This window comes from Nycticebus coucang, chromosome X (genome assembly GCF_027406575.1).
Source record: "Nycticebus coucang isolate mNycCou1 chromosome X, mNycCou1.pri, whole genome shotgun sequence".
NCBI classification, from domain to species: Eukaryota; Metazoa; Chordata; class Mammalia; order Primates; family Lorisidae; genus Nycticebus; species Nycticebus coucang.
The window spans coordinates 134,707,824-134,734,888 of NC_069804.1; the positions used below are offsets into that span (position 1 = coordinate 134,707,824).

General features: G+C 37.7%; 1 protein-coding gene across 3 annotated transcripts in view; it reads left to right on the forward strand.

The window, feature by feature from the left end:
* MORC4 (MORC family CW-type zinc finger 4) overlaps nucleotides 1–27,065 on the forward strand; it is a 53,812-nt gene that overhangs the window by 15,500 nt on the left and 11,247 nt on the right. For all 3 annotated transcript variants that reach the window (XM_053580695.1, XM_053580696.1, XM_053580697.1), the window contains 9 exons: nucleotides 2,780–2,912; nucleotides 3,248–3,376; nucleotides 7,354–7,473; nucleotides 9,722–9,822; nucleotides 19,066–19,164; nucleotides 22,872–23,000; nucleotides 23,899–23,967; nucleotides 24,437–24,488; nucleotides 25,857–26,029. In XM_053580695.1, the coding sequence (XP_053436670.1) occupies nucleotides 2,780–2,912; nucleotides 3,248–3,376; nucleotides 7,354–7,473; nucleotides 9,722–9,822; nucleotides 19,066–19,164; nucleotides 22,872–23,000; nucleotides 23,899–23,967; nucleotides 24,437–24,488; nucleotides 25,857–26,029 (1,005 nt within the window). The remainder of the gene's footprint in view (nucleotides 1–2,779; nucleotides 2,913–3,247; nucleotides 3,377–7,353; nucleotides 7,474–9,721; nucleotides 9,823–19,065; nucleotides 19,165–22,871; nucleotides 23,001–23,898; nucleotides 23,968–24,436; nucleotides 24,489–25,856; nucleotides 26,030–27,065) is intronic.

Here is a 27,065-nt window from a genome sequence, read left to right on the forward strand (position 1 = left end):
ATGATGTTAAGATCCTCAGAATCCTTTATAAATATCTATTTCATATTCATAGGCATTGTTGTGAGATAGGTAAATCACAGTTATTTTACCTACTTGACAATGAAAATGAAATAAGAGAGAAATTAGAGTAACAAAGAATAATGTGATTTAAAAAATAAGGACATCTGTATCAGTGCTTTCGGAGTAGCTGAATTAGTAGAAAAATCTTTGGAGATGAATTTTAACTGTAATGAGATTGGCTTAAAATCATGTCTTTAGAACTAATAAAACAATCCGGAAATACTCTACAGTATTTCATTTGTTTAATCTTGGAATGTGGATAGAATACATTTAAGAGTGGATTTAAAGCTAAGCACTAAAAGCTAAAAACCTTAACTATGAAATAAGGACGTATTACTAGATGTTTAATAGAACAGAGTATCAGATATATTCATTTTTCCTCTTCTTGAGTCAAATATTTTGTCTCATTTCTTATCTGGGTAAAACATATACAAAAATAGTGTTGGTAAGCTGGGCTTTGTGTCACATGCTTGTAGTTCCAACTGCTTAGGAGGCTGAAGAGGGAGATTGCTTGAACCCAGGACTTTGAGTCTAGCCTGGGCAATATAGTAAGACCCCATTTATATAGAGTACTATACTTAAAAAGGAAAAAAATATATAATGGCTCACATATTGATATTTTCAATCTTCCCTGTGTCCTACTCAGAAAACCTCAAGCAGTGTAATTTGTATTACAAATGATCATTTTCCTGAGGTATTTCCAGTTGGGTATCCCTAATCTGAAAATCTAAAATCCGAAATGCTGCAAAATTTGAAACATCTGAAAGTGCCAAAACAACAGCCCAAAAGAAATGCTCATTGGAGGTTTCAATTTTCTGATTACAGATGTTCACCAGTAAGTATAATGCAAATATTCCAAAATCAAAATAATCTCAAACACTTCTGGTCCCAAACATTTCAGGTAAAGGATACTCAACCTGTGTAAATAAAGGCTTGCATGGTAAAATTGGGGAAAAACTGCTTTAAACAAAGTTTACCATGTTGTTTTACTCTAGGACTTCTCAGAGGCTTCCATATACTACATATATACTAATGCTTATTGAAAATTTTTAAGAGAGCAATATAGTATGCAGTATTTCCCAATTTTTATACACATTTCTTCAGACCTCCTTTTCTTAGATGGAGGTGGTCAAAAGGAAAGGGACAGGGAACCTCAGGGTTTATGTGTTAGGCTGGAGTGAGGTAGTAAGAATCAGAATTATCCTAGAAAATCCAGAATATATTATTATACAGTGACATGGGCTTCATACAAGCTAAATACCATAGTGGCTCTGATCCTGCCCTGAAAAAGGAGCTGCATTTTCAGTAAAGCAGCTCTGAGTTTGTACAGCCTGAAGTATCGAGGAGGTATCACTAACGCTTGAGGTGACACTGAGAGCTAAGAATTGTTTCTCAATTTTATTTGATCATGTAACTTTCATTTATTTTTTTATTTCTTATTTATTTATTTATTCATTTGAGATGAGTCTCACTCTGTCACCATGGGTAGAGTGCCATGGACTCATACCTCACAGCATCCTCAAACTCCTGGGCTTAAGCAATCCTCTTGCCTCAGACTCCCAAGTAGCTGGAACTACAGGCACCTGCCACAACACCAAGCTAGTTTTTCTTTTTCTTTTTTTTTTTAGACAGAATCTCACTTTGTCACCCCCTGTAAAGTACCGTGGCATCATAGCTGACATCAACCTCAAACTCTTAGGCTCAAGTGATTTTCTTGTCTCAACCTCCCCAGTAAATGGGACTACAGGCCCACGCCACAACACCCAGCTATTTTTAGAGAAGGGTTCTTGCTCTTTCTCAGGCTGGTCTCCAACTCCTGAGCTTAGGCAGTCCATTCGCCTTGGCCTCCCAGAGTGCTAGGATTATAGGCCTGAGCCACCTCGGCCTTTCATTTCTTACTTAAAAATATCTTGAGGGATTGATGTTTCACAGAACTATTGTCTGATATATACGTTTTCTGTAAAACCCATCATTTGTTTTTAAATGTTTTTCCAGGTACAAAATGAGTCTAACCTTTTTTCTCTGGCAGTGTACAGTGATATACCTCAGGGTCTTAAAGTGGAGCAAAGCTAAGTGGCCCAAAAGGATTATGGGAAGAATAAAGGTCCTTATGAAAGGAATATTAGTATTATTATGGTTAAGTGATCATTCTCTAACCGGTATTCTAGAGGACTAGTAAATACAATTTAATTGCACATGAACGTTATGACCACCCTGTATATGCTATTTTTATACCACTTATTTTCCTTCTAAGAAATAGGATTAGATCTGGGGAAATCTTGGTATCTCATTGGTCTAAACTTAACAGAATTAGGTGTTAATTCATCTATTTATTCAGTGGGGGAAAGTGATGTTGAGTGACTTACTTCACAATACCCAGAAAGTTGGGATCTATTTTAAGATCCTGCTTTGAGGATAGCTGACATTCATTTGATCCAGATCACAGAGATTTCATAGTCTTTTTCTGTTTCTTATGAACTTGGCATCACCACCTCTATGAAACATAGTACATTTGTTTAGAATGGAAATACCCTTAAATATGTGGAGTATAATGTGATCCTCAAACCAAGTAGTTTATAGTTCCTTTGCATTGGTAGTCAGCGAAAGAAATAGATACCTGAGTTTTGGCTCATATTGTTTCTTTTCTCTTGGGTTCCTAGTGCATTTTTTGTCCTTTGGAGCCAGTTTTGTTAGATTGGTACTTGTCTCTTTTACCCAGAAATAAAGATGGAAAGTCTGAGCTGGACTTTGATACAGATCAATATGACATCCTGGTATCAGACTTTGACATAGAAGAAAAAGAGACTGGTGATGTTACCTCTGAGCTACCAGAAACAGAATATTCTTTACGGGTGAGTAAGAGTGTTTTTTTTTTTTTTTTTCAACAATGAGAGGTAAGATTTCTTATAATGTGAAGATATTATAGGATAGGATCTCATTTTATTTCTATAAAGATAACAACCTTTTAGCCCTGTGCTAGGATTCCTTTTCACTATTTCCGTTGAAACAATTTAGGTAATAGAGTCAGCAGCACTTCAGTGTGACAGTTGACAAAGAGTAAGTAGCAAGGTGTAGAAGCTCAGCCAAATCTTTGCCCACAATAGACATCAGATGCTAGCAGTCTTTTATGGGGATGGCAGTAGAATTGGCAATATCACATAATAACTTTGCCTTCACTGTTCCATAGGCCTACTGTAGTATTCTGTACATGAAGCCACGAATGAAAATTTTTCTGCGTCAAAAGAAGGTGACTACTCAGATGATTGCGAAGAGCCTGGCCAATGTAGGACATGATATATATAAACCTACCTTCACAGTATCCTTACAACTACATGAAATTGACCTTTTCATTTCAGGATTAAATTTTCAGATTGGCACAGAAAAACAAAAACTTCTCTAATTTGAAAAAAATGTGTGTTTTAGTACAGATCCTTTTATGTTTTGTCTATTTTATCAGAAATCACCTGCAAACCGTTAAAATAGTACAGACTCCTGAGATTTTGGAGATTCTGGTTCAGTAGATTCTGAAATCTTTTCCTGTTTTTGTTTTGAGACAAGGTCTTGCTCTTGTCACCTAGCTAGAGTGCAGTGCTATCATTCCTAGCTCACTGTATCCTCAAAACTCCTGGCCCTAGGTTATGCTCCTGCCTCAGCCTCACAAGTAGCTGGAACTACAGGTGTGTGTCACCACACTTAGCTTATCTTTTTATTTTTTGTAAAAACCGGGTCTCATTTTTGCTTAAGCTGATCTCAAACTCCTGATTTCTAGTGATCCTCAGACTCCCAGGGTACCCACTAGGATTACAGGTGTGAGCCACTGTGCCCGTAATAAAATAATAAAAAAAAAAGAAATATTTATTTATTTTTAAATCCTCAACCGACTCTAATGAGCAGCCAGGTTTGAGAATCTCTGGCCTAAGGTAAAATCCATATTGTTTGGTTTATACTATAATTTTGAAATATATTATGCCAATTGAAATAAGCAAAATGTTGACTTTTGTTATTTTTTTGGATATAGTGTGATTTTTGTTGTAACAGGTCTGGACTTATATTGATTGAGGTTAGGAGAGTGGAAATTAATGGTTTTCTAGGATGAGATAAATCTTCAATAGGTTTCATGTAAAATTCCTAGTACTTCCCCTAATGGCAGCTACTCCTCAGAGGAGCTAATACTACTTTTTACTTCTGCCCTCCATTGCATTGGGAATGGATTTTAGATACTAGAGAAAATCTTAAGATGAACTATGGAAATGAGTTTCATAGTTGTTGAGGCCTTTTAAGCAAAAAAAAAAAAAAAAATCTTTGAAAGGCTGACAACTTATAGATAGTTAGCAAGAAATGTTCTTTTAATTTATTTCCTAGTAGCTAAGCACTACTTTTGACCCAAGAAAAATGTTTACACTCTACTTGCTTTATCAAAGGCACTGTCTAGCTTGCTTTATTATCTTTCTTTTTCTAACCAAAAATGAGAAATTGTTATTCCTTTTTTTAAAAGCCTTGTAGTTTGTACTCATCAGCAGATCAGTTTTCTCCTTTTTGGAACACATATCTGGTCTACTAAGAAACTCTTTCAAGGTCCTAACCAAACCCAGCTTAACAAAGCCAGAGCTAGCATTGTTAGCATCTACAGATAAATTAAACTATCGCTGTGCATGCCAGGACGTTAGTTCTGTGTGTTTAACAGAGCCAGTCTAAAGAAGTGCTTTACAACTGTTATTTTAGGTTATAACACGTTTCTGTTTTGCAGCTTCTTTCTTTTGCGAGTTTCTATCAGGGAACTCTTCTGTATCCCAACTCTTCTCAGCCCCCTTTCCATTAAGCCAGTTACCTTCTCATTTCACTATAGACATGAATAGAATGAAACACTAAATGAAATTTCCCTCAAGATCATCTGTGAACAAGATCATTGATGCTAACTTATTTATTCTTCAATTATCAAAGACCTCTTCTTTTTTCTTTGTTCTCTCTCCTTATACTAATTTAAGGAGTCTCCTACTCCAGTGTACCTCCCACCCCATAATTTGGAATTTTAAAAGTGTGCAGGTTGGACATACTGGCTCACACCTACAATCCTAGCACTTTGAAAGGCTGAGGCAGGAGGACTGCTTGAGGCCAGAAGTTTGAGGCTGGCCTGAGCAAAAATGAGACCCTGTCTCTACTAAAAATAGAAAAACAAGCCGGACATGGTAGCAGGTGCCTGGAGTCTCAGCTACTCGGGAAGTTGAGGCAAGAGGATTGCTCAAGAGTTTGAAGTTGCTGTGAGCTGTGACGCCATAGTACTCTACTCAGAGTGACAGAGGGAGACTCTTATCTCAATTTTTTTTAAAAAGTGTGGTGACTCATACCTATAATCCTAGCACTCTAGGAGGCTGAGGCAAGAGGATCGCTTGATCTTAGGAATTTGAGACCAGCCTGAGCAAAGCGAGATGCTAACTCTGCAAAAAATAGAAAAATTTGTTGGGCATTGTGGGTACCTGTAGTCCCGGCTACTCAGGAGCTGAGGCAGGAGGATTGCTTGGACCCAGAAGTTTGAGGTTGCTGTGGGTTAGACTGATACCAACAGCTCTTTAGCCTGGGCAACAGAGTATGACTCTGTCTCAAAAGAACAAACAAAAAAAGGAAAAGTTAGTAGCTGGGTGTGGTAGCCAGCACCTGTAGTCCCTTGGGAAGTGGAGGAAGGAGGATTGCTTGAGACCAGAAGTTTGTGGTCGCAAGTGAGCTGTGATGATGCCACAGCACTCTAGCCCAGGTGATAGAGCAAGACTGTGTCTCAAAAAAAAAAATGTTTCAAAGTTAATTTTGTGGTATGGGATTTTGGTTTGCTTACATGGGGGACTTTTGTTCTTGTGTTGGAAAAGGTCTTATATGAGATTTGTTTTGACCTGGAACCTAGAACATTTTATGTTCTGAGCCAAACATTACTCTGTTATATAGTCACCTGTATCATGTCTTTGTGTCATACCTGACTCATTTGTCATAAGGTTTTGATGTGATTAGCTTGTCATTTAGAGCTGGGCAATACAGATCAGTTTTTGAGTAAGTAACAAAAGTAACTTTTATTTATTTTTTTTTTGTTGTTGAGACACAGCCTCATTTGGTCACCCTTGGTAAAGTGTCATGGCATCTTAGCTCATAGCAACCTCAAACTCTTGGGTTCTAGTGATCCTCTTGCCTCAGCCTTCCAAGTAACTGGGACTACAGGCACCCGCCATAACGCCCAGCTATTTTTTAGAGATGAGGTCTCACTCTTGCTCAGGCTGGTTTTGAACCTGTGAGCTCAGACAGTCCACCTGCCTCAGCCTCCCAGAATGCTGGGATTACAGGCATGAGTCACCGTATGCACCCGGGTCAAAAGTAACTTTTCATTCAATGCATTTGGACATGAAGGTTTCCTAGTAATTGCTTTAATGAAAATCTCAATTTCTCTTACTTTTATCTTTCTCACTTACCTTGGTTTTTAAATTGAGTAGGACGTATTAAAAACTCATCATTATTCATTGTGTTTGAATTATTATAGTAATAACAAATTATAATAATTAGTTTTCTTAATCTCATCTATCTAAAGTTATTCTTTTCATGGAATATATTACCACAGGACTATTCATTGTCTTTTATGTTTGAATATGATTTTGTTTTTGTTGCTTTTTCTTTCATTTCATTTTGTGTAGTCAGCAGGACTTACCTTGTTGCATATAATTGTGCAGATTGGTATCATACCATTTCCAGTTCTCATAAGAACCTATAAGCCCTAGCAGCAAATTGAACAACTACTAAGGGTTAAGATATGCTGTGATTACTTAGGAATTTTTTAATCACTGATGGTATTTTGGCATATTTTCTTACACACACAAACACACATATATATTTTAGATAATGTTTATTATTATAATCTGAACATTTCTTAATATTCTCAAATATTATTTCAGAGACATAATTTTAAGAGCTGCAAAGTAGACCGTGGATATACCAACATTTATTTATTTCTCTTATGTCGAACATTTTAATTATTTGTGTTTTTCTGCTATTATAACTAATTGGAAAATCTCTGTAACTCATAAACTTCTGTGGGCTCCTCTGACTATTTCTGTAGGATAAATTCCTTTAAAGAAAATTATCTATTCAAAGGTTAAGAATATTTTTAAAGCTATTGCTACAGATTTTTTCAATGCCCTCTAGAAAAGTTATACAATTTATGTTCATTGGCACTTGACTTTTTTTGCTATGATACAGTACAAAATTTTGTCTTCTGAAGCCCCTGTTGTGTATTTGTCTCCTTAATGATTTTCTTCTCAGAATAAGCAAGTGAAAATCACTTTTGGGTTCTCTTGCAAGAATAGTAACCAGTTTGGAGTAATGATGTATCATAACAACCGACTCATAAAGTCTTTTGAGAAGGTGGGGTGCCAGATGAAGGTGAGTGGTTAATATTTATTTGTCATGGAAAGCTAAAAAGAATAGGAAGAGAATTAAAAATGTACAAAGGAGGCTCGGCGCCCATATCTCAGCAGTTAGGGTACTGGCCACATACATCTAGGCTGGCAGATTTGAACCCGGCCCAGACCTGCCAAACAACAATGACACCTGCAACAAAAAAATATCTGGGCAGTGTGGTGGGCACCTGTAGTCCCAGCTACTTGGGAGGCTGAGGCAAGAGAATCGCTTAAGCCCAAGAGTTTGAGATTACTGTGGGCTATGATGCCATGGCACTCTACCGAGGGCGACATAATAAAACTATTGTCTCAAAATAATAATAATAATAAAATAAAAATAACAATTTGCAAAGGGGATAGGCTCATCAATGGTTTCTGCTCCCATCTGATGATGGCTGTTGAATTCTGATCCTGGAATTCTGTGTTACCAGTGAGCTGTCTTGTGTTGAAAAATTCTTTTTATCTCTCATTCACAGATGTTAACCCAGGAACTTTATTAAGTGAATTTTCTAAGTAGCTGTTAATAAGAGGCAACTTTGCCGCGTTTATCAACCTATAGTCTTTTATGTAGTTTTTCCCATTTTCTTGAGGGAGACAATAAGGCATAGCTGAAGGTGCATAAAATTTGGTGGTTGAAGACCAGGATTTGAGTCCTCAATTTTCCACAAACAAGCTGGGTAGCCTTGGATGAGTCATTTAATTTATGCAAGGCTCAATCTCCTTACCTGTAAAATGGAAAGAATAATCTTTTTTTTTTTTTTTTTTTGTAGAGACAGAGTCTCACCTTATCGCCCTCGGTAGAGTGCCGTGGTGTCACACAGCTCACAGCAACCTCCAAATCCTTGGGCTTAGGCAATTCTCTTGACTCAGCCTCCCAAGTAGCTGGGACTACAGGCGCCTGCCACAACACCCAGCTATTTTTTTTTTGTTGTTGTTGTTGCAGTTCGGCCGGGGCTGGGTTTGAACCCACCATCCTCGGCATATGGGGCCGGCGCCCCATCCGCTGAGCCACAGGCACCGCCTGGAAAGAATAATCTTAAAACTGTTTTATCTACCTCACAGCTCACAGGGTTGAGAGATTTAAATGGGATAAATTATGTGAAAATATTTTTTATTATTATTTTGGATGGTTAAAGCAACAGAAATTTATTTTCTCACAGTTTCAGAGGATTCCAAAGGGAAGTCCAAGATCAAGGTGTTGTTAGTCTGATTTCTTCTAAGGCCTCTTTCTTTGGCTTGCATATGGCTTCCTTCTGGCTGTGTTCTCCCATGGTCTTTACCCTGGGCGTTGAAAATATTTTTTTTTAAACCAAACTATACAAATGTTACCATGATGTTTAATATTTTAATAATTATTTAAAGTAATTTCCACAAGTATCCCTTTCATTTCTACTTTATAGACAAGGTTAATAAAGCACAAAGAATGATAAACTGCTTTATTTTAAATAGTAGGACAGAATTATGTAAAGCCCAGAATAAATAATTTTCAGCTTATCTTGTTTTTCCTTGTTACAGCATTTTTAGACAACTTCTGTTTGTATGCTGGTTTCTTCCATTAAAGAATTAAGAAATGATTTTTTTTTTTTTTTTTTTTTTTGGCCGGGGCTAGGTTCGAACCCACCACCTCCGGCATATGGGACCGGCACCCTACTCCTTGAGCCACAGGCGCTGCCCAAGAAATGATTTTAAATCCAAAAATTTCTTACATCGACTTGTAAGTGATGATCACTGCAAGTCTGACTTTTTTGTAGTTGTTTGGTGGCCTTATATATAGAGAGAAAAGTTGCTTATTTTAATACATAGGATGTGATGATCACACGGAATCCTTAAATTTTTTTCAGACAAGTTTTTATTTTAGTTCTTTAGAATAGTAATAGATAAACTTGATTTTTTTAGCAGCATAGTTATTCAAATTAAATCTTATGGCAATCCTGGAATATAAAGTAGATAAAAGGGGAGGTGGTGTGAGTGAAGTAGAGATGGCTGTTTAATCCCTGAAGAATCCTAGGAGTCTACAAGTCATAGTTTAAAAATCTCTGCCCTGGAATTTGTCAGAGTTCCCAGTTCAGTGTAATGCTGACAATCTATAGAAGTACATTCTCTAAATCTTGATGGCCTTCTCTTACCCATAAATGTTACGTAACCTTTCTCTTATTGCTTGGAATAAAAAGGAAGTGCCTCTAGGCAGTCAACAGTAACGTCAGTGTTGAAATTAATATTTTTCTTCTAAGCCAACACATGGAGAAGGTGTGGGAGTAATTGGAGTCATTGAGTGCAATTTCCTAAAACCTGCCTACAACAAACAAGACTTTGAGTACACCAAGGAGTACCGGTGAGTCACTTTCAACCTGAGGTACCTTCTGATAGTTTGTTCAGTATGATTCTATTCTCTAAAATCTCTAAAACTATCTTTAAAAATCAGTTAGATAAGTTAACTCAGAAGTATTTAAACTCTCTTTTAAGAAAGAGATAAAACTATTTTGTTTTTAAATTAAAGCTTATTGGGTGGCGCCTGTGGCTCAGTGGGTAAGGCGCCAGCCCCATATGCCGAGGGTGGTGGGTTCAAACCCAGCCCCAGCCAAATTGCAACAACAAAAAAAATAGCCAGACGGGTGCCTGTAATCCCAGCTACTTGGGAGGCTGAGGCAAGAGAATCGCCTAAGCCCAAGGATTTGGAGGTTTCTGTGAGCTGTGACAGACACCAGGGCTCTCTACCGAGGGTTAACAAGTGAAACTCTGTCTCAAAAAATAATAATAATAAATTAATTAATTAAAGCTTACTGATGATTGCTATGTGGAGTTTAGCTGAGATAAACCTTACCTTTAGAAATTATGGAAAGAGTATAGGAGTCATTTGGTAAAATATTTCTGGTGAAATGAAGAGCTCTGGAATTGATTTTTTTTTTTTTTTGAAACAGAGTCTTGCTCTGTCACCCTGGGTAGAGTGCCACAGCCTCATAGCTCACAGCAACCTCAAACTCTTAGGCTCAAGTGATCCTCTTGCCTCAGCCTCCCAAGTAGCTGGGATTACAGGTGTCTATCACAATGCCCAGCTACATTTTCTATTTTTAGTAGAGACAGGGTCTCATTCTTGCTCAAGCTGGTCTCAAAACTCCTGAGCTCAAGCAGTCCACCTGCCTCAGCCTCCCAAGGTACTAGGATTACAGGCATGAACCACTGTGCCTGGCTTGGAATTGATCTTAATGGAAACAGATGAGTGGTTCTGAAATTACTGAATATGTTGGAGGAAAAAAGCAGTTTGAAGTTTGTACCAAAAAAATTCTTTTGAAACCAGTGAACAGATCTAGAAAGTGAGAGGATTTGGGGATTGGGGATAATGGGATGTTACTGGAAGGAAGGCAAAATAAGTTAGATGGATAAAGGAGGGCCATGTCCTACATCAGAAGTTTTGCTTTCATGGAAGCATCTAGATTTAATGGGGAGGACAAACAGTTACAAATCAGAAATTAACTTGAATTGAGGCTTAACCAGTAGGGATACTTTTAGGAGATAAAGGAGTTGTTAAATGTAGGCTAGAATAGTTTAAAACTTTTGGGGAGGAAAAAAAATTTAAAATAAATTGGGGGAGGGATGAGTCTTTCATTAAGTATTATGAAATAGCTTATACATGCCAAGTACGAGGGACATAAGGATGAAAAATAAGAATCCTTGATGCCTATGAACAACTATGACGTATACACAAATAAAAAACATAAATACCTATAAAATGATTGCTTTAATGAGGAATATATTATATATATGCAAAATGGGGAGAACCTTTAAACATACATAAGGGAGTCAAGGAAGGTTTTATGAAGCAGATTATACTTGAGCTTGAACATGAAGAAAAAGTTGGTGTATTCTAGGTGGACAAATAGAGGAAGGACATTCTAAGAAAAGAGAAGTGTATGAAAGGGGTAGGGCGCAGTAGGGCAAGGGGTGTTTTAAGAGTATGGAGAAAGAAGACAAGAGGTCATTTGTTCCAATTTTCCTTGAAGTCTCAGTAGAAATTTTTTTCTTAGAGTGAGAGAAAAGTAATTTCTTTGTTTTGTGCCCCAAAGTGTAATAAAGTTAACTTTTATACCTTAATTTGTCTGGAACCATAAGAATTTGTCTTGGTGTTTGACGAAGAGATAACTATTTGAATGGCAACCCCAAAGTAATTGGTTCATGGTCACTTGAGCTACTCAGTGGTTTTGGCAATTACCTACTCCTCAGTCTAAATAAAGTGGTTGTTTAAATATAGCTCATAATAGAAATCTTGGACTAGGACTTGACTCTTAAGAATGAAAGCTTATGAATGACATCAGTTTGACAGAAGTCTCAGAGACAAGTTATTATGTTTTTCTTGAGTGAAGGCAATAGTAAATTTCTGAAGATCACCTAAATAGTTAAGATTTATGAAATTCAAATGTTAGATATTCGAAAAGGTAATTTTAAAGGCATTAGACGTCTAGTTTGGATATGAGTTTGAGATGATTGCAGTGGATCTAAATATAGATAGTCTTTAGATAGTATATTTATTCAGTTAAACATACAAGAATTCTATCTTAGGTAGTTTAGTATCTGCTACACATTTTATTAAAAATGGAGAACTAGCATATCGTCCTGCATACAATCTTTTGAGGATAATAAATTTTCATAACTCTTATCCCAATTCTAGCACTATTGACCTTTCCTAGTCATTTATTTTACATAAAATGAAAAGGTTTAAATTAAAGAAAATACAGAAATTTGAAGGAGAGATTAGAGAAGGTTTTCTGGTATCACAAACTCATTTTACGAGTATTATAGATACTAAAACTACAAATGATAAAAGAAATACCAGCCATCCATACGCTGGAATGTCTACAAATAAATCATCTGTAATGTTACTTTTTTTTTTTTTTTGTAATGTCACTTTTAACAGTTGTGGATACCAGATTTCAGCTGCAACTCTCAGGGATCAAACTTAAAACATTTGTAAAGTGAACTTCAGCTTAAGAAATGCAATCAACACATATTAACTGTGCACTCCACTGGTACTTAAAACAGTGGCTAAGCTTTGTGGAATTTTCCAGAGAAATTCAAGATATGGTTGCTGTCTCTAAGGAGCTTACAGTCTGTTTCTGATAACAGATTGTCACATACGTGAAATAATGTAGAGAACAATAAAATGTCTGTTTGAGCCATCAGAACCTAACTGGTATGGTATGGGAAAAATGTCTTGATAGAATAGATAGAGAAGGTATAAAGTGAAATGTATTTTAGAAGAGAGAAAAGGAAATTCCAGAATGGAATTGTAGCATGGGATAAAGTAGTGACAAGAACTGAGAATAGTAAAAATATGAGGAGTGGGGATAATGGGATGTAATTGGAGTGAAGGCAAAGGAAGTTTGATGATAGATTAAGACCATGTCCTGGAGCCAGAAAGTAAATAGTTTAGGCTTTGCAAGCCATATGGTCTTTGTCGTAACTATTCAATTCTGGTGTAATATGAAAGCAGCCATAGACAATAAGTAAAGGAATGAGTGTGGCTATGTCCAGTATAATTTGTTTACAAAAACAGTAAGTAGGCTAGATTTGGGCACCTTCTCATAACCAAACTATGCAGGCTATAGTTTGATGACCCCTGTCCTAGACCCAGTGTTTCTGAACTGTGCTGAGCTACACCTAATGAGATTATAGGGGAGCCATGAGGTATTTTACATTTTTTGAGGGAAATACAGAAATACTCAATTTCTGTCTGTAGGCAGTAGACATTTTCTTCTATTTCTGTCATAAATTACCATAAAATTAGTAGCTTAAAAACCGAATTTATTAAGAGTTTCATAGATTAGAAGTCTGACACAGATCTTAAGGGGCTAAACTCAAAGAATCTACAGGGCTGCATTTTTTTCTGGAGGCTTTACAGGAGAATTTGTTTCCTTGCCTTTTCTAACTTTTAGAGGCTGCCAGCTTTCTTTGGTCCCTGGCCCTCTTCTTCGAACTTTTAAAGTCAGCAATGCTGGGTTGACTCCTCACATTGCATCATTTCACTGCCTTTGCTTCTGTCATCCCATCTTCTGTGATTCTGACTCTTCCATCTCATTTGTCCAGTTTCAAAGGTGCTCATGATTACATTGGATAATTCAGGTTAATCTTGTTATCTTAGGTTACCTTAATTCCATCTGCAACCTTAATTACTCTTTTCTGTGTAACCTAACGTGTTCAGAGGTTTTAGGGATGAGGACCTACATATATGTGGAGGACTATTATTCTGTCTTCATGGTCTGCCCTCTGTTCCCCTAAGATTCACTTACATCTCATAATGCAAAATATGTTCACTCCATCCCAGTGTTTCCAAAAGTCTCAACACAGAGTCTAAAATTTCATCTACGTGTCACTGACTCAAAAGTCCCAGATCTTCTTATCTAAATCACATATGATTGATACTCTGACTATGACATATCTTGGGGCAGAATTTTTCTCCATATGTCAATGTGTCTTTTTAAATTATTTCACAGCTAAAATACAATGGTGGGACAGGCATAGGATATATGTATATATATATATTCCACTTCAAATGGGGGAGAAAAAGGATTAACAGGTCTCAAACAATTTCAAAATCCAGCTAGTCAAATTCCATTAAATTTCAAGGCCCCTACCCTCCAGTGTTGAGGCTTTGCCCTCTGGATTTATAGTTCCACCCTTGAAGTCATCTTTCCTTTTCCATGAATGGTAGCATGTGTTTGCAGCTGAGTAATTTTCATCAGCCTATTTTTTGTGACTAGAGAATTTTGAGAGTGCAACAGCGTTCTTTCATTTTATGTTCTTTGCATTTCTTTCAGTCCAAGCTAGAAGATTTTATGTTAGTGTGCCATTCTCAAGAGCCTTGTGGATCTCCCACATATGTAATGGATATTCACACCATCCAAGAGGCACTCGATAGCTCCTTCCTAGATAATTCTACATCTGATCTTGGCTTTAGCTTAGTTAGCTGTGGAGATCTGTGAGTCACATGCTTAATTTTCTCAAAGATCCTTTTGTGTGTCTGAATATTATAACCTTTTGATTTTCCAAGATATTAGCAAAAGGTTATCTAACCCCACCCCTCTCTTTTTCTCTGGAGTATGCTTTCCTAAATTTTAGTGTCTTTTGTAATCTGAATGGGTTGAAAATTTCCCAAATCATCAAGTCCTAGTTACTTTTTGTTTAATTATTCTTCCTTCAATTTATCTCTTTCCTTTTTCACTTTACGTAAGCAGCAAGAAGACACCAGGCCACACCTTTATCACTTTACCTGGAGATCTCAGCTACTTATCTAGTTTAATCATTTACAAGTTCCACTTTCTACATAACCGTAGGATGTAGTTCTAAGCTTTCTGACATTATATAACAAGGATCACCTTCTGTCAAGTTTTCAAATAACACGCTCCTCATTTTCCTTTTGCGCCTTCACTAGCAGTACCATTAACATCCATATTTCTACCAGTAGCCTGTTCACAATAATTTTTTGCATTCCCTAAGGCAGGCAGTTTGTGTTTTCTCTACCATGCTTCTCACTTCTTTCTGAGCCCTCACCAGTGAAGTGTTTAACATCCATAATTCTATTGGCAGGCTGTTCAGAGTAATGTAGGCCTTTTTTGTCATACTCCTCAAAATTCTTCCAGCTTCTACCAGTTGCCGATTCCTAAGCCACTTACATATTTTTAAGTATTTGTTATAGTAACACTCTACTTCAGGGTACCAAAATCTGCTACATTCCTTTTCATTACATCATATTTTTGTGAATCTAGGTTTAGTTCATTTATATTTAAAGTAATTACCGATAAGGAGAGACTGATGTCATTTTGCCATTTATTTTCTGTATGTCTTACAGTTTTTTGGTTTCATTTTTATATTGTTATCTACTTTTATGTTTACTTCATTTTTTTGTAGCAAAACATTTAAATTCCTTTCTCATTTCCTTTTGTGTATATTTTATAACTATGCTCTTTGTAGTAATGAGAATTACATTTAACATCTTTAAGTTATGACACTCTAATTTGAATTTGTACCAACTTCATTTCAAATACATACAAAAATTCTCCTTTAATAGCTTCATTACCACCTTTCAGTTGTTGATGTCACAAAATTCATCTTTATGTATTGTGTGTCCAAAATCATGAGCAAATAATTTTTTGTTCTTTTTGAGACAGTCTTACTCTGTGCTCTGAGTGAAGTGCCATGGCATCATCATAACTCACAGCAACCTCAGATTCCTGGGCTACAGGATCCCACTGCCTCAGCCTCCCAAGTAGCTGGGACTATAGGCATGTGCCAGAATGCCTAGCTGGTTTTTTTTTTTTTTTTTTTTTTTGTCTGTGTGTGCAGATAGGGTCTCACTTGTGTTCAGACCCCTGAGCTCAAGCAATCCTCCTGCCTTGGCCTCCCAGAGTCCTAGGATTACAGACAGGAGCCACCGCACCCAGCCCCAGACAGTTTTTTCTATTTTTAGTACACACGGGGTCTTGATTTTGCTCAAGCTAGTCTCAAAATTGTGGACTCAAGCAATACACTAGCCTCAGTCTCCCAGAGTGCTAGAATCATAGGCATGAGCCACTGCACTTGGACTTTTTTTACTTCTTTGAGCATCTTTAAGACTGTTAGTTTAAAGTTTTTATTTAGTAGATCCATCATGTCTTTTAAAGGGAAGGTGTTTTTTATTTTTTTTTAATTTTTGCTTTGAGTAGGACATACCTTCCTGTTTATTTATATGCTTTGTGATTTTTTTTTTTTTTGAGACAGAGTATTACTCTCTTTCCCTGGGATTGAGTGCTATGGTGTCATAACTCACAGCTACCTCAAATTCTTGGACTCAAGCAATCCCCCAGTTAGTGATGGGGTCTTGCTTTTGCTTAGGCTGGTCTCAAACTCCTAAGCTCGGCAGTCCACCCATCTCAACTTCCCAGAGTGCTAGAATTACAGGAGGGAGCCACTGCACGCAACCTGCCTTGTGAATTTTTTTGTTGAAAACTGGACATTTGAGGCGCCTGTTGCTCAGTGAGTAGGGCGCAGGCCCCATATGCTGAGGGTGGCGGGTTCAAGCCCAGCCCCGGCCAAACTGCAACCAAAAAATAGCCGGGCGTTGTGGCGGGCGCCTGTAGTCCCAGCTACTTGGGAGGCTGAGGCAGGAGAATCGCCTAAGCCCAGGAGTTGGAGGTTGCTGTGAGCCATGTGACGCCACGGCACTCTACCGAGGGCAATAAAGTGAAACTCTGTCTCTACCAAAAAAATAAATAATAAAAAAAAGAAAACTGGACATTTGAATCTAATAATGTGGTAACCCCAGAAATCAGATTCTCCTCCTTTCTTGGGGGTTGCCATTTTTGTTTTTATTTTATTGTTGTAGTCTGTCTCTTTGTTGAGAAGAAGCCCAAGAAGTAAATTTAAGATCTCACTACTTTCTGAGCCTTCTCCTGTCCCTGGGCATTCACAATGACTTTCTAATTTTCACCATACATGTGATTGTCTTTGAATGTCCTAGTCTTTATGTATGGCTCCCCAAAGAGGAAAAAGAGAGAAATGAAGGAGGACAAAAAGGTACCAGTCTGAGTCCCTTAGATTCACTTCAGCTGGAGGAGAAACTTACAACAACAGAAGGAGGTAAAACGACCACTTGCCTTTTTGTCTGCACTTCTGTGATCAGAAGCAGCAATCCGTGATCAGACCACATATCCACAATATTTGGAGGACAACATCCTTTTCGCCCACCCTGGCTCCTACAGGCTTCTCTAGCAGCACATGTGGGGCTGCCTTGTACAGGGTTGGGAGTGGTAGATGGGTAGCTGCTACTGAGCTGAAAACTGAAATTGACCAAAATTAACCAGAATTTACCATCTGTATCTTCCCATAGAAGTTGTAAGCCTTGGCTGGGTGCTTTGGCTCACACCTGTAATCCTAGCACTCTGGGAGGCCGAGGCGAGTAGATTGCCTGAGCTCACAGATTCGAGAACAGCCTGAACCAGAGTGAGACCGTGTCTCTAAAAAAATAGTCGGGCATTATGGTGAGCACCTGTAGTCCCAATTACTAGGGAAGCTGAGGCAAAAGGATCTCTTAAGCCCAAGAGTTTGAGGTTGCTGAGAGCTATGATGCCACAGTACTCTACTGAGGGTGACAAAGTGAGACTCTCAAAAAAAAGAAGTTGCAAGCCTTCAATAGACTCCAGAAATCCAAAATAGTTACATCAAGCAGATTATGCTAATGAAATTGTTATCTATGTGAGGAGACAGGTTCCACATACCTCCTATTCTGCCATTTTCCCAGAAGCCCATCTAACCTTTTTAAAGTAAAATTTTAAGAGAAAACAAGGCATAGTTCTTCATCTGACTTTAGGGAAGGGTATAAACATTAAACACAGAGATAGGACCATTGGCAGGTTGAAGGGGAATAGGAGTTTATAGAGGAGGTCATATATGATTACTCTTTTCTATGTAGTGAGAATCTAATTTAAAAATGAGTAAGGTGGAGAAAAGGAAGAGTTCTTAAGAAGAGAAGAGCTCTGCAAAATCCTTGAAGAATAATCTAGGAGGTTAAGAGATTTAAAACCTTTCAAATTCTGGACCAAGTGTGGTGGCTTATGGTTGTAATTCTAGCACTTTGGAACGCCAATGCAGGAGGATTACTTGAGGCCAGGAGTCTGAGACCAGTCTGAGCAACATAGTGAGATCTCCTTGTCTCTATACAAAATAGAAAAATTAGCTGAGCGTGGTTGTGTGTGCCTGTATTCCCAGCTACTCAGGAGCTTAGGAAGTAGGATCACTTGAGCTCGGGAGTTTAAGGTTGTGGTGAACTGTGATCATTCCACTGCCCTCATGTTTTGGCAACAAAGCAAGCCTCTATCTCAAAAAAATTTTTTTTTAATTCTAAGTTTGTAGTGTTCCAGATGTGTATAACTCTACATTAAGTTGTAATCTTGGGTTGTAGAATTAAATAGGAATTAGTACTTAGAAAGTTGGCAGTTTTTACAAGTAAAATTCAAGTATTGACTTGTACAAATTACATTTGTTGTTGACCCTGGATCTGGGTTATTCCTTTGGGAAGGGAGATAAAGGAGAAAGAACAAGAACCAATAGCTGCTGTGATCAACATTTGATGAAGAGAAACTATATAGACAAGCTAAAGTTATTATTTGATTTATAATAGGGTGTAGTATTTGATCCTCTGACTTTTACCTTATTCCTGAATTATTTACCTGCAATCATTTGCCAATCAACTTATCAGTTTTGGGATCTGTCCTAACTCTGCAATTTGGTCCTCTGTCACAGTCTATGTCAAATTAGACTACTTCCTCCATGATTCAACAAGCCCTGAATATTTGTAGAACTCTACTTTTTATTACTTGCGACCATTTCACCTTTTCAGTCAAAGTGACTATTCAACATCATGACTTTGTCATTTTGACATGTAGCTTTCAAAGGCAGTGGTCCACATCTTAGTTTCTTAGAGTATAAATGTTAAAAACTATGCTAAATATTCTAAATTGTTGGTTTCTGTTAAATGGCAGCTTCTTAAAGATTGAAAAATTGTTCAATAAATGCTGAGCTTTGTCATATTTCTTGCATTTTCTTTCAGGTTGACAATAAATGCCCTTGCCCAGAAGCTCAATGCTTACTGGAAGGAAAAAACATCTCAAGAGAATTTTGAGACCTCAGCCATAGCCAGGCCAATACCGTGAGTAATTAATATAGAATATGAAGGTATCAGGGCCTGTGTATGCTCATTATTTAGATACTTACCTATTATAGGATACAATGCTTACTAGTCTGGTGACGAGCACAATAAAAGCTCCAGCTTAAGCATTATACAAGGTATTCATGTAACAGAAACATTTGTGCCTCCTTAATATTTTGAAATTATGAAATTAATAAAGCATACTGACTATTAAAAAAAGAAAGTATCAGGGATAATTCCCATAGATCAAATGGAAGGAACACGGGTAAGATGGTGCTTTTCACATTTGGAAGTTTAATTGTCTTAAAAGTAGGAACTCAATAGTTACTAATTACATCATTCTCTAAACCTCTTCATTCAGGTTTAACACTTGTGTGGTTAGGATCATAGATGTGAAGAGATTAGTACTGTCAGTTTAATACAGGCAGTGTGATATAATGGAAGATTATGATCATTTAAATAAGATACTCCAGGGTTGAAAATCTACATCTGTTTCTCAATAGTTGTGTGTGCTTAGGTGAGTAAGTTGCTTCACTGTTCTGAGTATATTAAATTATGTGACATAACATTTTTAATACAGTACCTGGTATATACTAAGTGTTCAAACATGTTAGTATTCCCTTCTCTTTATTCCTAGTGAATATTATTGAGACTCCACCAAGATTTGAGAGTAGAAATAAAGAAGCTAGCCTTTTATAGAAAAGATAGGATACTGAATCTAAGGCAGGGAATTACACGCAGAACAGGATGATATGCCTCAGTAAGTTAGAAAATAATTCTATAGAGGACACATAAATAGTCAGTACACCACCATCAAGGCAAAGGTTAGTGTTTAAAGTTCATTTGGGGGCTAGGCACCTGTGGTTTTTTTTTTTAACAGAAATCATCAGACAAATGTATGATACAAAATTTCGTTTCAAATACAACCTTGTGGTCGTAGGTATATCACCATCTTCTTCTAAAGATCTCGGCTCATGTGCATCCTCCGTGGTTTTCAAAAAAATGAAAATTAAGATGAGATGCCATTTTTTACTTTGCAGATTAGCAGTGATTAATGCAACGAAACATATTCACATACTGTGAGAGAAAGTGTGTGTTGGAGGTAGAATTGAATTTATTGTTATAAATTTAATGAGTATTTATATGCCAGGTACTATCCTAAGTTGTTTACATGTAGTAATTTATTTAATCATCACAACAACTCAATAGATACTATTACTGCTTTATAGATGTAGAGACTGATACACTGAGAGCTTAGGGAACTTGCCCAAGTTTAGACAAGTGGGGAGTGGTGGGAGCCAAGGTTCGAATTTAGGCAATCAGGTCTCCCAAACCTAAGTTCTTAACTACTATATCCTTCTGAGGAGATGCAATGAGGGGAATGTAGTACAGCCTCTGTCATTTTAATACAGGCAGTATTATATATTAGAAGATATATCCTCAACTACTTGTTAAGCTAAAAGCCTCTTTTATGCTCCTGAATTGAATGATCTACCATGGTCTACATGTAACTTAAAGCAGAGAATCGCTGACTCTGTGTTTGTACTTATGAGTATACTTCCATTTGTAAGCGACTCTTCCCTTCCACGCATGTGGAACCAAAGCTACTATGACCTTTCCTCTCCTCTGCCGATAGTATTGAAGCTATGCTTTTTGCTGGGACTGGCCCTAAGTAAAACAGTAGCTGTCTAGAAATTTGTAGACACCAGAGGTCAGGCCTGAGCTCACAATTTAGGAGTTGCAAGGCTGAAGCAGCCTAGAGCTAGAATATGGGAAGCTGTAGATCCAAAAATACGTACAAAGTCTTTTTTTAAACAAGAGGGGTTTTTTGTGTGGGTGTTTTGTTTTGTTAGTTTGTTTGTTTTGTTTTGGCCGGGGCCGGGTTTGAACCCACCACTCCCGGCATATGGGGCAGCGCCCTACTGCTTGAGCCACAGGCGCCACCCTGTTTTGTTTTGTTTTTTCGAGACAGAGTTTCACTATGTTGCCCTTGGTATAGTGCTGTGGCATCACAGCTCACAGCAACCTCAAATTGGGCTCAAGTGATTCTCTTGCCTCAGCCTCCCAAGTAGCTGGGACTACAGGTACCCACCACAACGCCTGGCTATTTTTTGTTGCACTTGTCATTGTTGTTTAGCAGGCCAGGGCCCAGTGTATGTGGCTGGCGCTTAACGACTGAGTTATGAGTACTGAGCCACAAGAGTTTTTTTCTAAAGAAGGGAGCATTGTATTTGAGTCGTAGAATTATGAGTGCCTTTTAATTTTTTGCATGTCTTTCTGTATTTTCTGGATTTTGCATAATGAGCTTATATTACTTTTATCTTTAGAAGAAAGCACTACTTAAGATGATAAGAAGATTATTTAACTAAGACATAAAATAACCACACTACTCTATTGAAATATCTAGTAGAAGAGGAGTATAAATGTAACATATACAAAACTCATCGTAGGCTAAAAGAAAAATGACGTGTTAATGAAATTGGTCAAGGTACCCCTCTACCTGCTTTATATATCTTTTCTCTATTTTGCTCCCTTCCCACTTCAGCCTGCCTTTTGCACTTTACGTTCTGACTACTTCTGTATTATAAAGGCTACCATTTTTCACAGCAAAACAAATTCACTCTAAGCTGTAGGTGATGCAGTTACATTTCCAGGGAGGTGAGGGAATGGGAGTAGGTATGCATTTTAAGAGTTGAACTCTAGAAGAGTTTTACCTTAATAACTTTTAATCCAATTGTTGATCTGGAGCCACCATTTCTAGTTAATGAAATTTAATCAAAGTTATATTACTTTTTAAGATTAACTTTGGGAATATCAACCTAATACAATTTTGATTGAAATATTATTAACATTTTTGATTGAAATATTATTAACAGGGCTGAATTTGGTAGCTCACATCTGTAATCCCAGCACTTTGGGAGGCTGAGGTAGGAGGATTCCCTGGGGTTACGGGTTTGAGACCAACTTGGGCAACATAGACACAATCTCTATTAAAAAATAAGAAAAATTGTCCAAGGATGGTGGTGCATGCCTGTAGTCCAGCTACTCGGGGGACTGAGGCAGGAGGATGGTTAGAGCCCATGAGTTTGAGGCTGCTGTGAGTTCTAATGACACTTTTGCACTCTAACCTGGACGATGGAATGAAAGCCCCTGTCCCTGTCTCAAAAAAAAAAAAAAGGAATTATTGTAAACAAAGAGGTTTTTACTTTGAAAGGGCAAAAATGTATAGAGAAATAGGGTGTTTCTGCAGGGAAATGGAGGAGACATTTTAATGACAGTATTTCAGTGACTCCCATAAATACATTTTAAACTTGTTACATGCTTGGGCAAAGAAGCAAATAAAACGGTTCTGTGGGTTTTATTTCTTAATAATAAAGTAATATATAGAAATTTTTCCTAAGTTAATAAATTTTAAAGTTAAAATTACCCTTTTATTTGCTTAGAACAAGAAATTCCAGGATAAATATTGACCTCCATAAATAATGGCAGCTCACTATGTTAATACTTTTTATTTTTCGTATCTATGTATGATATAGTTTTATTATCTGTGTAGTTCAAAATATACATTTTAGGCACGTAGACTATAATATTTTTAACACATTTCATATATAAAATAAGATTCTTTTATTTTTAGGCTATGCCTTTATAATGTAAGACAAAGCACAGAGCTGGGATATACAGTCACACTTCTATTTTCCTTCGTTCAGGAAGATTCCTGACCAGACATGGGTACAGTGTGATGAGTGTCTTAAATGGAGGAAGCTTCCTGGCAAAGTTGATCCATCTTCATTACCTACAAGATGGTTTTGTTATTATAATTCCCATCCAAAGTACAGGTACGGTTCTAGGACCCAGTATTAAGCCTTGAGAATAACTCCTGAATTGTATGTATATTCTGAAACATTTTTCATATAAAATCTACACCCTTCAGCCTGGCATTCAAACCCCTATACTAACTGGCCCCACCTGGCCTATCCAGGTTTATATTTCAGCTGTGACTTTCTTAAAGTTCTTTTTTTCTCTTGGGCAAATACTGATGAGAAAAAAGGGGCAAAAATTGATATACGTTTCAGTGGGGAGATGTCTAAAATAGAGGAAGTTAAATCAATGAAGTCTTAAGTCCATAATGTGTAAGTCATTCCCTCATAGTCTCCAGGTACACCTAAGCACCTTCCATGGAAGGTGAATGGGGATTGTGCGATTAGAGTATGGAACTGAGTGCTTTTAAGTCATTTGTTGATACTTTATCTCCTGTCTGTTTACACTTAGTCCTGGAGATATAGCTTTCCAGGCCACTTTTCCTCCTTATAAAATGATTATAACATAGTTTCCAATTATTATTAATTTTGTTTGTTTCTAGGATTACTTTTGACCATTGAATAAATTTTCTAGTACTCCTTTCTTTTTACTTGTACAATTATCTTCCTCATAATTTATGTAATCTAATATGTTTTTTGCAATGTGGGTAGGATCTGAAACTACCCTGTTTCCCCGAAAACAAGACAGTGTCTTATTTTAAGGTGTGCTCCCAAAGATGCGCTAGGTCTTATTTTCAGGGGACGTCTTATCTTTCCTGTTAAGTAGGTCTTATTTTCGGAGGATGTCTTATTTTCGGGAAAACAGGGAATGTTAGAGGGTTGTTAAACCTGCCTTAACATAGTTGTAAGGAAAGTAAAGGTTGAAAGAGAAAGACATGTTTTTCCTCCAAAGGATAATTTCTTCTCTACACTGCAGGAGATGCTCTGTTCCGGAAGAACAAGAACTCAGTGATGAAGACCTGTACTTGAGCAAAGTTAAGAAACAGTTGAGTATACGTGAGGTAGTGTTACTATATCATAAGAGTAGAGGAGCCTGACCTTTCCTGGTCTACTGGACAGGAGTTTTGAGAAGAGAGATTTTTAAATTTCTTTTTTTATTTCTGAGCCATTTCCTTCTTCACCGCTCTGCTCTCTCAGTTCTTTATTCCTTCTGACCATCTCCTGAACAGCTCAACTAGTGATTATCTTTAGTTTCTCTCCCTCCCTCTACTCTATAATGGAGGCATTAGAAATCTCACCCTAAGTTCCTCAGTGGGGCTCACAGTATTTTTTTTATTGTTGGGGCTTCATTGAGGGTACAAGAAACCAGGTTACACTGATTGCATTTGTTAGGCAAAGGGCTCATAGTATTTTTAATTTGGAAGAAACATAATAACCTAAATATATAATTGGTAATCCATTTCAAACTGAGAAGTTTGATGAGTGAACTAAATAGCACTTTTATCTTTTCCTAGAGATCAGATTGTTGAGAAGAAGAAGATGCCTATGGAAAATGAAAACCACCAGGTGAGGGACAGTGCACACCTTTCCTTTTCTCATACAGAATTTTCCCTAGCAGAGGACATAGCTTGAAGGAAGCAGCAGTCTTGAAAGCTGCATATAAATAACAAACCATTTCTTCTGATGGTCTTTGTTTCATTGGGTGAAAAGATGTTACCGATGTTCAGATCACAAAAAATAGAAGAGTCATATCATTATTTTCCAGATTTGGGTTCAGTTCTGACTCTGGACAGTGTGAATGTCACATTTAGTATCACAGAATATTTAGGGTTGTATCCCATCCTCATACAGGCTGCTCCTGTTAAGTGTCTGGTTTTCCTGTCTCTTTTCTTCCAGGATTCAGGGGTGATTTCTTTCTCCTTCCTCTTGGGAAGAAGGGGTGGTTCTCTATGCCTCTCCCCGATCCCTGCTTTCAGGCTGGCTGGCTTTATAAAGACTCTCTGCTGTTTTGAATTTTCAGGAGCACTGTCTCTCGGACATGGTTGCCCAGCTCCGGACGCTGAAGGGTGCAATAAGGTTGGCCGTCCTTTCAGGGACACTCCTTTCCTGACAGCCACCATAGCACCCATATGTCTTCCCTACCCGACCTTGCCTTTCTGCATGATTTCCCTCTTGACCCTCTTTCCCAGAGAGATCTGCTAGTCGCATGTTAGATTCACCTTCCACCCATTCAATCAGGGTAGGTCAGACTGGTGAGGATGGAGGTTACTGAATATTAATTTTTCTGATATCATGCCAAGACCCAGGCATAATGAATAATCAGGTTTCATACCCTAATGTCTTGGCTTGATAGTCTGATGTAGAGATTGGGAGATTTCCTAGGACTGCCCTGTCCTCATTCAGTTTACCTCCCCTATGTTTCCCTCACCTTAATCATTCATACCATCTTCATAAGCTGGCTCTCCCACAAGATCTAGATGCATGTCTCTGTGTGTATGTGTACTATGAATATGTGTCAGTCTCTCGCATGCATTTCTCCAAAACCAGAACAGACACTTGCTACAATGCTTTTTCCCTCCCCCACTCCCCTCATCACAGATCTCAGAGGAGTGAAAACTCTCTACCTTAAACTGGGTCACAAGAGAGAATTAGACAATGATTAGGGGGCTGGGGTTTATGTTGGGGGTGGGCTAACTCTAGGAGCCAATAAGTGAGTTGGGGGAGGTCTGTTTGGTGTCCCACTGATAAGGTTGATAACTGAACGTGCCTGGGTTCAGTGTTCCAGTGTACATTACAGCGCGCTGTTTGTTTTGTGTAGGAAACAGTTTCTTTTTATTTGGCCAAGCGTTCTTTCCTAGCATCAAAAGGATTGACTCATCCTTTGGCATTGAGTTTGAATTTGGGAATTTTATGAATAATTTCCTTGTTTTCTAGGAATTCCGTAATCCACTGAAGATCCCTACTGTTCAAGATATGGCTGGAATGAACAAGAGAACTGAATATGTGGGCATTGATTGCCCTAACATGCTTCCAGCTGCTGGAGAAGAAAGCAAATCACCCTCTCTTCAACTTAAGCCTCTGGATTCCAGTGTTCTTCAGTTTTCCAGGTAACTAAAAAACAGAGTCTCTTGTCAATTGTAAGCTTCAGGGTCTGTTTTCCAGGAGAGTAAGTTGGTATGTTGTATCATGTTTATATTTTTCCTAAAGCCTAGCTTGGAATTCAGAAGGAGAAACAAAATGTAGGTTGATAGAATTATGTGTTACGTATATTCCCAACTTTTCAACATTACAACTGCTATGTCAAGTCTATATAGTTTTTTTTAGGTGATCGTTTACTTATAACTCTTTTTATATAATATCTGTTCACATTTAGTAGGGAATTGTGCAAGTAAAATAATGGACATAACTCTGAAAATCATATGGTACCATACAAATAAGCTAATGTTACATAGATAAGCATTGTTCTTAAATTTGTGGATATTGAAGTGGCCTGGGGCCTCATAGGCCTGATATATGTTGGCCATGCATAGAAATAACTGTTAGAAATTTGTTCCATAGGCTCAGCACCTGTAGCACAGTGGTTATGCCGCCAGTCACACCACTAGTCACACTGAGGCTGGCGGGTACAAACCTGGCCCAGGCCAGCTAAACAACAATGACAACTGCAACAAAATATAGCCAGGCGTTGTGGTGGGCACCTGTAGTCCCAGCTACTTGAGAGGCTAAGGCAAGAGAATCGCGTAAGCCTAAGAGTTTGAGGTTGCTGTGAGCTGTGATGCCATGGCACTCTACCGAGGGGGAGGGGGGCAACAAAGTGAGACTGTCTCAAAAAAGGAAGAAAGAAAGAAATTTGTTCCATAGAGTAAGCAGTATTATTTATTGTTTCCTGCCAGTATGCATTTAGTCTTTGGCTTTACTTGTTCATTTTCTAGCACCTCATCAATATTATTTTGTGAATCTTCATAACAAGAAGGAGCATAGCTATTCTTTTCCTTAAATATCAGGAGTATTTAAAGAAATAAAAGATAAGACTGCTCCTGCACTGCCGTGGGACTGAATCCAGTACTCCTAATCATAACGCCTTGCTTTCTCCTCTTTGCTGTATTTCTCACTCTAGTAGAACCAAGCTATAGGATGGGCACA